The sequence below is a fragment of the Mustelus asterias genome, chromosome 27 (assembly GCF_964213995.1).
Source record: "Mustelus asterias chromosome 27, sMusAst1.hap1.1, whole genome shotgun sequence".
Lineage (NCBI taxonomy): Eukaryota > Metazoa > Chordata > Chondrichthyes > Carcharhiniformes > Triakidae > Mustelus > Mustelus asterias.
This window is the reverse complement of record NC_135827.1, coordinates 17,014,009-17,028,246: the sequence shown is the minus strand read 5'-3', so window position 1 is coordinate 17,028,246 and position 14,238 is coordinate 17,014,009. Positions and strand designations below refer to the sequence as shown.

The 14,238-nt window shown below is 46.1% G+C and overlaps 1 protein-coding gene across 1 annotated transcript in view; it reads right to left on the bottom strand.

Moving 5' to 3' along the window:
- Nucleotides 1–13,505, bottom strand: part of igsf9bb (immunoglobulin superfamily, member 9Bb) — a 683,212-nt gene extending 669,707 nt beyond the window's left edge. Inside the window, exon 1 of the mRNA XM_078198934.1 lies at nt 13,377–13,505. Within this exon, the coding sequence (XP_078055060.1) occupies nt 13,377–13,505 (129 nt within the window). The remainder of the gene's footprint in view (nt 1–13,376) is intronic.
- Between the last annotated feature and the right edge of the window lie 733 nt (nt 13,506–14,238).

Here is a 14,238-nt window from a genome sequence, read left to right as displayed (position 1 = left end):
TGTGTTTTGTTGTTATAGAAAGGAGATGGCCTACTGAAACATATTCCTCAGAAAATTCAACCTGAACAGCCTTACTTCCCAAAGCAGTGTGATGGGACAGGGACCAAGCATTAAACAAAAACAAACGCAAAGTAACTACACATTTCCACAGGCTGTGATAATCAAATTGATGGTGTGATTTGACTCCTGCTCTAGTCTACTCCAACTGGAACAGGTAAGAGACCAGTCTGTTCTTCAAATATGCTTAATTTACTATAAAATGGTCTTTGTTTGTTAGACTATAGCCTAAAAATAGCCAATTCAATACAAACATGGCTCTCATAACTGCTCTCCTGCCCTGTAGTACCCTACCTTTCACTTCAGAAGCAGTGGTTCTTCCCTTCACACTTTTCATGGCTGGCCCTAAGTCCTGATGTGGAGGTGCTGGCCTTGGACTGGGGTAAGCACAGTAAGAAGTCTCACAACACCAGGTTAAAGTCCAATAGGTTTATTTGGTAGCACAAGCTTTCGGAGTGTCACTTCTTCTTCAGGAGCGACCCTCCGAAAGCTTGTGCTACCAAATAAACCTGTTGGACTTTAACCTGGTGTTGTGAGACTTCTTACTGTTCCTAAGTCAGCGGAGTAAACTTGACTGTAAGCCCTTTCTGCTGAAAAGGAGTTACTGCCCTCCTGCATCATTAAAGGATGTCAAGAGGCAGTAAATATTTTGGCTGGAATTCTCCGGTCATTCACCACTACCAGCGAGAATGGAGAATTTGGCGCTCAGCCAAATCTCCATTTATTGCAGCGGGACCGGAGAATCCCACCTGCCGGCAAGGTCAGTGAATTTGGCACTGTATGTAGACAAGATTATGTAGCTCCCCCTATTTCATTCTCATGCAAGCCAGCAAGAAAGAAAGAGTTGCATTCCTGTAGGGCCTTTCATGACCTCAGGACATTGCAAAGCACATTACAAAAGTAGCTAATTGGCTGTAATGTGGTAATAACCAGATAATCTGCTTTCATGAGGTAGGTTGAAAGATCCATCGGGACAACTACGTTGTTTCTTTGCTTATTTATTAGTCACAAGTAGGCTTACATTAACACTGCAATGAAGTTACTGTGAAAATCCCCGAGTCGTCACACTCCGGCACCTGTTCGGGTACACTGAAGGAGAATTTAACATGGTCAGTGCACCTGACCAGCACACGTTTGGACTGTGGAAGGAAACTGGAGCACCTGGACGAAACCCACGCAGAGACGGGGAAAATGTGCAAACTCCACACAGACAGTGACCCAAGTCAGGAATCGAATCCAGGTCCCGGGTGCTGTGAGGCAGCAGTGCTAACCACTGTACCGCCCCAAAACAGCAGGTTTCCTTCCCTCAAGGATAGTAGTGAACCAGATGGATTTTTACGACGATCGATGATAATTTCATGGTCGCCATTACTGAGATGCGATTTATATTCCAGATTTATGGACTGAAATCAAATTTGAACCTGTGTCCCCAGAGCATTAGCCCACATCTCTCGACTACTAGCCCAGAGTAATGACCTCTACGCCACTGTATTCCCTCATCATATTGTTCACACGACTCCAAACTGCAAACTGTTATGTATTGTAAAGCAATGCATCTCTGTGTTCAGTCACATGATGTGCTGTGATGTTACCAGGGGCATTCACAGGATTTTATCTCTCTTCCACATTGGACTTCAATCTGGCAACAGCTCTTAAATAAATCTGCGTTGTGTTGGTTCAAAACCCACAGCATGGCCCTTATTATCTTTTGCCTTGTTATTTCCACCAGTCAAAATATCTAACAAATAACACAAACCAAGAGGCACATTTTGATAAAAGAGGCATTAGCACGGTGTGATTATTAAGTGGCATTAAGGGATGAAAGAATGAGGAAATTAGACAGGGAACCAATGGAGAATGTTCTCCTATGGACATCCTTCTCATTCTTCACATTCCTGGTTTACAAAGATGAAAAATCAATCTTTTAATATCCGCAGCTGATTCAATACGGTGTGATGTCTCTACTCCTGATACATGGAGACAGATAATGATTTTACTGAAGGCCAGTCCTTAAAAGTCCTCCTGCTACATATGGTAATTTTCATTAAAGTTTACTCGCTTCAGTTTGACTGATGTTTTGGGGATTTTGGAAGATATTTCCCGAGGGAAAAGTCAGCAGGCTTCTAACCTGCAAAAAAAAAATCATCTCAGAGTTTGGAAGAGTGTGCAACTCAACAACGTTGAACTGCTTTGGGACTGACAAAACACTCCACCGTTCTGTTAACAAATTACACAAGAGTGCCATTCCTGGTAAAAATAGAAATGCCACTGAATCTTTTCCCTCGCCACCCAGCATTGGCCACTGCCATGTTTTAACGACTCTCTCCTAATGGCACATTCACACTGAACCCAACTTACACCAGGGTTTCTGCCAGGGTCACCCAGCTCCTGATCTCATTACAGCCTTGGTTCAAACATGGATAAAAGAGCTGAATTCCAGAGACGTGGTGAGAGTGACTGCCCTTGGCGTCAAGGCCGCATTCGATCGAGTGTGGCATCAAGGAGCCCTAGCAAAACTGGAATCAATGGGTATCAGGCGGCAAAGTCATACCTGGTACATAGGAAGATGGTTATGGTTGGTGGGGGTAAATCATCTCAGTTCCAGGACATCACTGCAGGAGTCCCTCAGAGTAGTGTCCCAGGCGCAACTATCATCAGTTGCCTCATCAATGCCCTTCCTTCCATCATAAGGTCAGAAGTGGGGATGTTCGCTGATGATTGCACAATGTTTAGTACCATTCGTGACTCCTCAGATACTGAATCAGTCTGTGTCCAAATGCAGCAAGACTTGGACAATATTAGGCTTGGGCTGACAGGTGGCACACAATTTCTTTGTCACATAATTGCCAAGCAATGACCATCACCAACAAGAGGGAATCTAAACATTGCCCTTGACATTCAATGGTTTAACCATCACCAAATCCCCCAACTATGGGGTTTAAGAGCCGTGGGGTTATGCTGCAACTGTACAGGACCTTGGTGAGACCACATTTGGAATATTGTGTGCAGTTCTGGTCACCTCACTATAAGAAGGATGTGGAAGCGCTGGAAAGAGTGCAGAGGAGACTTACCAGGATGCTGCCTGGTTTGGAGGGTAGGTCTTATGAGGAAAGGTTGAGGGAGCTAGGGCTGTTCTCTCTGGAGCGGAGGAGGCTGAGGGGAGACTTAATGGAGGTTTATAAAATGATGGAGGGGATAGATAGAGTGAACGTTCAAAGACTATTTCCTCGGGTGGATGGAGCTATTACAAGGGGGCATAACTATAGGGTTCGTGGTGGGAGATACAGGAAGGATATCAGAGGTAGGTTCTTTACGCAGAGAGTGGTTGGGGTGTGGAATGGACTGCCTGCAGTGATAGTGGAGTCAGACACTTTAGGAACATTTAAGCGGTTATTGGATAGGCACATGGAGCACACCAGGATGATAGGGAGTGGGATAGCTTGATCTTGGTTTCAGATAAAGCTCGGCACAACATCGTGGGCCGAAGGGCCTGTTCTGTGCTATACTGTTCTATGTTCTATGTTCTATCAACATCCTGGGGGTTACCATTGACCAGAAACTAAATTGAACTAGCCATATAAATACTGTGGCTACAAGCGCAGGTCAGAGGCTAGGAATCCTACAGTGAGAAACTCATCTCCCGACTCCCCAAAGCCTGTCCACCTTCTACAAGTCAGGAATGCGAAGAATACTCTTCACTTGCCTGGATGAGTGCAGCTCCCACAAGTTTGGCACCAATTAGGATTAAGCAGGCCACTTGACTGGCTCCCCATCCACAAACATTCACTCCTTCTATTACTGACGCACACTGTCAGCAGTGTGCACCATCCACAAGATGCACTGCAGGAACTCACCAGGACGTGTTAGGCAGAACCTTCCAAACCCACGACTGCTGCCATCTCGAAGAATTAGGGCAGCAGATACATGGGAACAACACCATGTGGAAGTTTCATGTCAAGCTACTCACCATCATGACTTGGAACTATATCACTGAGCCTACACCACAGGAAGTGGTTCAAGGCGGCTTGGCACCACTTTCTCAAGGGCCATTTGGGATGGGCAACAATGGTTGGGACACATCCCATGAATGTATATTTTAAAAATGCCAAAAATTAGATCATAACGACATTGATAGAACTAAAATATTGTTCTGTGTCAGCTATTGTTTGAAATAACTATATTTTTTAGCAATTCATTCTTCTTTTCATAGAATCCTACAGTGCAGAAAGAGGCCATTCAGCCCATCGAGTCTGCACCAACCACAATCCCACCCAGGCCCTATCCCCATATCCCTACATATTTACCCACTAATACCTCTAACCTACACATCCTGGGACACTAAGGGGCAACTTAGCATGGCCAATCAACCTAGCCCGCACATCTTTGGACTGTGGGAGGAAACCGGAGCACCCGGAGGAAACCCACGCAGACACGAGGAGAATGTGCAAACTCCACACAGACAGTGACCCGAGCTGGGATTTGAACCCAGGTCCCTGGAGTTGTGAAGCAGCAGTGCTAACCACTGTGCTACCGTGCCGCCGTTGGGATCATTAAAATAACAGTTGAAGACAAAGCAACACAAAGGTTGATTTACTTTAAAACATGTTGAATAGTATTAAATTTTTATGAAGTTATATAGTTGCATTAGACTTTGAACCAAGGAGACGGAGGTAACTATTACACAACTTGATAAATACAAGTCCTCCATCACCCCCTGCTCCCCTCACAATCTCTCTCTTCACCCCTGCCCTCTTCATCACAGGTGGACAGGAATAAGGCAGAAAATTCTGGAAACACTCAGATGCTCTGACAGCATCTGTGAAGAGAGAGAGAGACAGAGGGTGGGATTTTTCGGCCGCGCGCACACGCCACCGGACAGGGAATGTGTGCTCAAGTACAATGGACTTTTAAATGGTCGACCGAATTCTCTTTCGTACTCGCTACGATTCCCGCGGCGGGCGGGTTGGGAAATTTCCAGCCAGAGTTAATGGGCAGCATTTAATGCAGGTGATGGGGCAGGAGCCGATGTGAGCCCCACTCCCCGCCCACTTTAAGGAAGGTCTGCCAAATTAAATGCCACTCAGGCACTTAACAGGATAGTAGCGGGCAGACAGATGTCCATGTCCACTGAGAACTGCCGGCCAAAGTCCACCAGCTCTATTCAATGGCTCCCACCGGGGGAGTGGTGATTGTTGCATGTACGACACTCATACAAGGCTGAGGCTTGTCGTTGGAACCCAATGACAATGGTGGGAGGGGGAGGGTCACGTGGGAAGGGGCAGGGGGACTGGTTCAGCAGCAATGGCAAGGGACTGGTCTCAATGGGACCTCCTTCCCAGTGTCGGGTCTCTGCCTGAATGCCTTTGAAGAAGGGAAATCCCATAAGATATAGGAACAGAATTAGGCCATTCAGCCCATCAAGTCTGCTCACCATTCAATCATGGCTGATAGATTTCTCAACCCCATTCTCCCGCTGTTTCCCCCGTAATCTTTGATCCCCTTACCAATCAAGAACCTATCTCGGTCTTAAATATACTCAATAACCTGGTTTGCACAGTCTTCCGTGGCAATGAGTTCCACAGATTCATCACCCTCTGGCTGAAGAAATTCCTCCTCATCTCAGTTTTAAAGGGTCATCCCCTTATTCGGAGGCTGTGCCCCCGGATCTGCATCTCTCCTACTATTGAAAACATCTTCCCCACGTCCACTCTATCCAGGCCTTTCAGTATTCTGTAAGTTTCAATGAGTAAAATAAAGTTTATTTATTAGTCACAAGTAGGCTCACATTCACACTGCAATGAAGTTACTGTGAAATCCCCCCTCATCTTTCTAAAATCCATTGAGTACGGGCCCAATGTCCTCAAACTCCACCCCCCCCCCCCACCCCGCCGAACCCTGCGAGCCTGTAAGCAATCCCACACGGATTTCCTTGTCATGCTCTGCATGGTGAGTTCCTCCCCGCCGCTATGTTAATATCAACGATGGGACGGATCCTTCATTCCATAGTAATTTCTCACCGAAGGGCATCCAACCATTGACTTTATCAGGGCGGAGATGGCAGGATCCCCACCCGCCCGATTAAAAGCCCCTACCACCAAACCCGCCACAGGGGAGGGCATTAAATCTGACCTCCTGTTTCAGATCAATGAGTCTTCCTCAGAACTTCATTGGACTGCCATTGGCTGCACTTTTTGCCTGGCAGTTTTTGATTTTTTAAAAATTCAATTTGATTTATTATTGTCACATGTATTAACATACAGTGAAAAGTATTGTTTTCTAAGCGCTATATAGACAAAGCATACCGTTATTAGAGAAGGAAGTGAGAGATTGCAGAATGTAGTGTTACAGTCATAGCTAGGGGAATTTCACAGTAACTTCATTGCTGTGCACAAGCCTTACTTGTGACTAATAAACAAACTTTAAGGGTATACAGTGATGCGCGATATAACACACGAGAGGCTGGATGTACTCGGGAAATAAAGGCTTTTATTGCCAACAATAACAGAGCTACCATATACAGTATACGATCCCAGACTAAAGGGTCACCAGGCAGAGCAGTGACCTTTATACCTCTCCCAGGAGGCGGAGCCAACTGGGGTGTACCATAGGACTATATTAACAGGTAGAACAGCCCAACCCTAACCCCAACAGTAACATATATACAGACTCATAGTACTGGCCAGACCATGGCTCAGCACTACCTGGTGGGAACCAACAATGGTTCACCACATACAGAAAGATCAACTTAATGCAAGGTAGGTCCATTCAAAAGTCTGACGGCAGCAGGGAAGAAGCTGTTTTTGAGTCGGTTGGTACGTGACCTCAGACTTTTGTATCTTTTTCCCGAAGGAAGAAGGTGGAAGAGAGAATGCGTGGGGTCCTTAATTATGCTGGCTACTTTGCCGAGGCAGCGGGAAGTGTAGACAGAGTCGATGGATGGGAGGCTGGTTTGTGTGATGGATTGGGCTACATTCATGACCTTTTGTAGTTCCTTGCGGTCTGGGGCAGAGCAGGAGCCATACCAAGCTGTGATACAACCAGAAAGTTTGGCTTTCCAGGATTTTTGCCTGCAATATAAACCGGACTCTGAATAAGATGTCTGAAGCAGGGGCAGCTCCTGGAGAGAACTGGAAAAGCTGGCGGTCAGATTAACACTCTTAGAATTGGAGCAATGTCAGAATCAATGTTGATCCGAGATGAAAGGCCTGTTTTCATAACGATCGCCACCGGGTTTTATTCCCTCCATTAGCTGAGGCGTCTTGGAACTAATAAAGAAAATCCTTCTGACTAAGCTGTTATTGTGTGGCGGATTTTCAAAATCAAGCAGCGAGAGCCAGCAGCGGATGTGCAATAGCTGTGACCACGTCCAGCACTCATTAGTTCAAGGGAAAACCCTGGACTCAATTACAAAAATCATTGATTGGCAAAGCCCTTTTTAACGGCTGTACATCCGGAGAGTTTTGCTGACTGGAAAAGCTTTATAATGGGAATTGATCGTATGTTTTACTCATTTGATTTTTTTAAAAAAAAAGATGTGCTGGTTTGCAATATGAACGCTTTCAGTCAGTCGCCGAGATAAGAGGTGCAAGTTGGTTCAATAAGTTAATGTCACAGTGCTCATTAATCAGGGGTGCAGAGTTGAGGTGCAATAATGCTAATGAAATAGAACCGAATTAGCCAGCTCATCAGCATTGAAACCTGATAAAGTGCTGACTGGGACTCTTATTAAAAATCATGTATTAAACTGCTGAATAAGTTTCATCCTCCCTGCCAAATGGATGCACTGCCACCTCTGAATGGACTTTTCATCTGAATTCTTCTCACATTGGTTCACGACGTAATTCGAAGGAGTCATTAATGCAAATTGAGGGGAGCCTTCTAACTTGGGTTGTAACATTTAAGTTCAACATTTGTGAACGCTGTTTTAGAAGGTTAGCTGGCAAAATTTATGGAGCAAGCTGTTAGCATGAGAGCAACTTGTACAAAAAGGTTGATAATGGAAAGGTTAGCCCAGTACAGTGCAATTGAATCATAAAATAGCACAGCTAGAGGCTATTCTGTCTGCCATTGAGTCTATGCCAGCTCTTTAGAACAGCAAGCTAGTTCATCTCACTTTCCCACTAGATCACCACAGCCCCATTACTTTTCCCCCCTTCAGTTCCCTCTTGAATGCCACTATTGAACCTGTATCTAGTATCCTCTTAGGCAGTACATTACAAATCCTAATATTCATTGCTGAGAAAGGATTATTTGTGCTATGCAACAAGAAGCAATGGCTGACCAGGGCAGAGACTGTGTATACAAGGTTTTCCAATGCTACACTGGTGGTCTTTTTTAAAAATTCATTTGTGGGACCTGGGCGTTGCTGGCTGGCCAGCATTTATTGCCCATCCCTAGTTGCCCTTGGAGGGCAGTTGAGAGTCAATCACATTGCTGTGGCTCTGGAGTCACATGTAGGCCAGACCAGGTAAGGACGGCAGATTTCCTTCCCTAAGGGACATTAGTGAACTAGATGGGTTTTTCTGACAATCGACAATGGTTTCAAGGTCATCAGTTGACTCTTAATTCCAGATATTTTTTATTGAAATTCCACCACCTGCCATGGTGGGATTTGAACCCGGGTTCCCAGAACATTAGCTGAGTTTCTGGGTTAATAGTCTAGCGATAATATCACTAGGCCATCGCCTCCCCACTTGGGGATGGAAATGGGAAGGAGGATGTCCTGAGGGACAGAAGGCCCTCCAGACACACAGAGGGAACTGACACACAGAGATATGTGTCAGGGCTTAGCTCCAAGGACCCAGATGCACTTCCACAAGAGGTTTAATAACCTCATATAAGTGATCAAGGTTAGTGAACGCCACTTCAAATGCCATCCACACCCTAACTCCCCCACTGACCATCTCTATCAATCAGGGCTCAGACTTAACATGCTTCACCTGGCACATTGAGCACTGTTACAAGCTTCATATGCACGACTTGCACACACTAACGATTCAATCAAGACTGCCACAACAGCCAAATGAGTTGCACGACACTCACTGACAATGCTGCTTATTACAACCATAAAACCATGGAGAAGTTACAGCACAGAAGGAGGCCATTCAGCCCATCTTGTCCATGCCAGCCCAAGGACATCCAGGTGCCCTTTCTAATCCCACCTTCCTGCACCCAACCCATAGCCCTATGGCTTACACCACTTAAGGTGCAAAACCAGGTACTTTCCTCTTGCAGTAAAAGGTCGTGCAGTGGTTAGCACTGCTGCCTCACAGTGCCAAGGACCTGGGTTCAATTCCGGCCTTGGGTCACTGTATGGAGTCTGCACATTGTCTGCGTGGGTTTCCTCCGGGTGCTCCAGTTTCCTCCCACAGTCCAAAGATGTGCAGTTAGGTGGACTGGCCATGCTAAATTGACCCTTAGTGTGTTCTAAGATGTGCAGGTTAGATGGATTAGCCATGGTAAATGTGTGGGGTTACAGGGATTGGATAAGGGAAAAGGCCTGGGTTAAATACCCTGATGTGAAGATGCTGGCGTTGGACACGGCGTTAAATACCCTGACACAGAGTTAATGCAGACTCGATGGGCCAAATTGCCTCTTCTGCACTGTAGGGATTCTATGAGGAGGGGAAGAAGCATGCCTACATCCAATACAGAATGAGCCATTTTCAAGTGCCAGTGATTGGGCTAAATTTATTGAAGATGACAATATTCTCACACCCAAGTGCTCCTTCACATCTCACAATTTCTTCTACAGATGGTGTAAGCATACAACTCTTCCTTTCTCACTTACTCCTCACCACAACCGTATCTTGTGACTTTTAGATACCCAAAAACTGACCACACAATGGAGGAAGTACAAGGAAATGGTGATGAAGACGTGCTGTCACCTGATTTCACACTTGCAGCCGCCAGCACAGTGTGTCTATCTCAGAGAATAGAGGGGTAATCCGCATGTGGTGAGACACTGAGCACAACTCTGCTGCAACAAGAGCAGAGGACAAGGATTGTGCAGGGAGTTTGCTGCTCGAAGGAGGGAGGAGTCGCACGCAGGTTCTGCTGCAGAGGACTCGGATGACGACTTTGATGAGCCAGAACTTTAAAGGGGACCAATGGGCGTACACGAAAAAAAATACTTAGCGCAAGGGCAAAATACCGTGGATGTTCAAAATCTGAAATTAAAAACACAAAATGCCGGAGGTCTGGCAGCATCTATGGAGGGAGAAACCGAGTTAATGCTTCACATCAATGGCCTTACATCGGACCCATTCTGATGTAAGGTTACTGTCCTGAAATGTTAAACTCTCTTCCTCGCTCCAAAAATGCTTTGTGCATTGGGAAGCCTGCCAGAAAGCTTGTGCTCAATGGCAAATAGCGTGGATGAGCCAGCACCAACCTGGCACAGGGATTCATGCAGAACTCGGAAAACCATCTTTTTTAATATGGACAAGGTGGCAACTCCAGAACTTGGCACAGGACTTTGCTCAGAGCTCGCAGCCCATCCTATCTGGCAAGGAAAAGATGGCCAACTCCATCAGTCCACTTGTGCTCCTAACCCTGACGCAGCAGGTCATAGAATATGATCTGCTGAAGTGTATTGGAAGGGCTGATAATCAACCTGTTTGGCCACATTATGCACAGACCTTTCATGGCCATCACAGGCTGAAGTGGACATGAACCTGGAGTTTCAGCCCAGAGGTATGGGTCGCTAACAATGCGCCACAAGATCTCACTACACAACCAATATACGATACTTTATCACAGACTTTCTGAAATCCCACATACACAATGGCCCAGATCACATAGTGCCCAGACCCATCCTCTATGATACCTTGCTAAAAACACGCCATCCATTTACAAACATTTAGCACAGTGGTTAGCACTGCTGCTTCACAGCTCCAGGGACCTGGGTTCAATTCCCGACTTGGGTCACTGTCTGTGTGGAGTTTGCACATTCTCCTCGTGTCTGCGTGGGTTTCCTCCGAGTGCTCCGGTTTCCTCCCACAGTCCAAAGATGTGCGGGTTAGGTTGATTGACCATGCTGAAATTGCCCCTTAGTGTCCTGAGATGTGTAGGTTAGAGGGATTAGCGGGTAAATATGTAGGGATATGGGGGCTAGGGCCTGGGATTGTGGTCGGTGCAGACTCGATGGGCCGAATGGCCTCCTTCTGCACTGTAGGGTTTCTATGATTTCTATAAGAATTAGCAAATCCTTCAGAGTTTGTCCAAGTGGCTGTTAATTTTCTCCCAGATTATCTTTTTCTAAAAGCTTGCCCATCACTGATGATAAACTGACTGACCTGTAACTGACCTTCACCATCTTCTTTGAACAAGGGTGCAATGTTTTCTGTACTGCAACAATGCTGGGACTATGGTTCCCAGCTAAGCTTGGAGCTCAGTCGTGCTTAGACTAGCATTGAGAATCTTCTTACTTACTTAATCATGCTTTCAGGTCAGGGTAGTATCTGTGTTTGGCTGAGAATTAAACTTACCAGCTATGCACAGCCTGAGTCTTAGTTCTTTTTATTCAGCCCTAACAATAGTTGGAATTACTTGCTGAAAATCTCTGTGAGACTTCCTCACTAAAAATATCTCACAATATTGCAACAAAAACAAGTTGTACATATGGTAGAGGTACTGGCTGCCCTGCTGAGTGTTTTCTAGCATTTTCTGTTTTTACAATGGTAAGGTGAGCAGCACAGCACAATATCATTTTGAGAATGGACAGAGTGTTCTATGCAACACAACTTCCTTGATGTGTTTGTCACTACTCACAAAAAAAGTTGGAAGAGGTCAGGTGTCACAGGGTTAGCACTACTGCCTCACAGCGCCAGGGACCCGGGTTCAATTCCGGCCTTGTGTGGAGTTTGCACTTTCTCCCCATGTCTGCATGGGTTTCCTCCAGGTGCTCCAGTTTCCTCCCACAGTCCAAAGATGTGATGGTTAGATGGATTGGCTGTGGTAAAATGGCCCCTCACTCTATGTGTGAGTCTGTGTCCTCTAATAGACTCTGGCAACACAACTTCCCATCTTGGGTGCATCTTGCCTAATGCCCAGTGCCTGTCAGGATAGGCTCTGATAGGCGAAGGCTAGTGATATTATCGCTAGATTATTAATCCAGAAACTCAGCTAATGTCCTGGGGACCCAGGTTCGAATCCCTGGTGGAATTTGAGTTCAATAAAAAATATCGGGAGTTAAGAATCTACTGATGACCGTAAAACCATTGTCGATTGTCAGAAAAATGCATCTGGTTCACTGATGTCCTTCAGGGAAGGAAATCTGCCATCCTTACCTGATCTGGCCTACATGTGACCCCACAGCCACAGCAATGTGTTTGATTCTCAACTGCCCTCGGGCAACCAAGGATGGGCAATAAATGGTGGCCAGCCAGCGACGTCTATGTCCCACGAATAAAAAAAAATATACTCTCTGCCACCCTGACCTGGAGTAGGCGGCAAGTGAAGTGAAGTTGGGAAAAAAGTTTTTAAAATTGCACAGCCCAAAATGTCTAACCCGTCTTTTTAGCTTGAAGGAAAATAGAATCGAAGGCGTGCTGAGGTGCATGTCCCTTTTAGCAATGGTGGTAATGTCTTCCAAGATTGAAAAATCAGTGCAAAAGGTGAGTCCATTTATTATGAGACTGTGACCCAGATAATTACTCTGGAACAGACTAAATGACTTCAACAGGCAGCGAGTTTTAAGATAGACCAACACACACTTGCAAATAAATAGATTATAACTGCATCTGGAGAGCACCTCATGCAGTGATAATTCGATAGAGTCACCCAGGCTAAGGCAGGCATTTCATCAGAAAAAGGTTAATGTTCCTCATCCCTGCACAACCTTGACCTTTAATGTAAGTAAGTGGCTTATATGAAGCCTTGAAGGTCAGAGTCAATAACAGGAAGCAGCTGAGAATCTATATGGCCGACTGTTGCACTCGATCAAAGCGATATTGGAAGATTGTCAGTGCGTAAGTACAAGGAGGCAACACTGCACAACACACACTGCCTGCCACTTCTTTACTGCAATTATTCCCCTAGCACTGAAAGAAATAAGAACAATCAGTTCCGAAGGCAGAGTAGTGCTTACGAGATGCTCATTATTAATGTTTTCCCTTTCTGTGAATTCACAATGTAATTAGATACAAATAGCCCAATTTTAAAATAACATCAGGAAAACAGACCAAATTACAGATTACAGCGTGCCGTTTATTCTTAGGTTTCAGCATACTCATTCATAACTCGAGAGGTGAGCAGTGTTGGGCCATAACTTCCTCGAGTGACAGACAGTGTGGGACTGCCACTCCGTGCCTACTTACCGGCACAAAACATATTCCGCGCCCGTCTCGCTTGCCCTGCCGACTCAGGGCGGGCTGAGATCCAGGCAGGGGCAGCTGTCTCTGAAGTCCAGCGTCGCAGTCCAGCAGAGACGGATTGAAGAGGGACATATTTCTTAAGAGCTCCAGCTGCCTTAAACCAGGTAAGTTTCAAGATCCGATTGACACGACAGAGAGAAGGTGAGTGCCTGAGGTAAGTGGATAGGATTTACGGAGTGGGGGGTGGTGGAGGTTGTGGGGGGGGGGGGGGGTTGATTGGATGTCATGCGTGGGCAGTGATCGGACATTGGGGTGGGGGGGGGTGCATTCGGACATTGGAGATGGGGTTGTCGGGTAACGCGGGAGCGTCGGACATTGGAGCTGCGGGGGGAGGGGGGGGGGGGAGGTGGCTCTGGGTGGCAACCATCAATGAGTTGGCCAGAGGTTGGGGTGTGGGGGTCAGGTTGGGAGTTGGGATGGACCTGCAGAGTGGGGGTTAGCTGGGGTCCATGATGGGGAGGGTGGGATGATAAGTCCCGTGTGGGTATGAGGAATCCCATAGCAGTGTGATTAGTCTGAGGGTTTGGGGATCCCATGGGTGGGTCAGTGTGGGTTTTGACAATAATTACCCAGAAGTTAGATGAGGTTTTAATTCTTCTGACCTGTTTGAGTAATTATTGGTGTAACCCAGTTGGGACCATCAGAAGTTTGTGATTTAAAACACATTTTTGGATGGTCCACAGTGCAGGACAATTGCCCAGGGGAAGTTTGCACTTTGGACAATTGCCCTGCAAAGCCTTCCCTGTGAAATTCCGAGGGCAATTCCCCAACGTATTTTTGGGACACCCACTAAATCAGACAATGG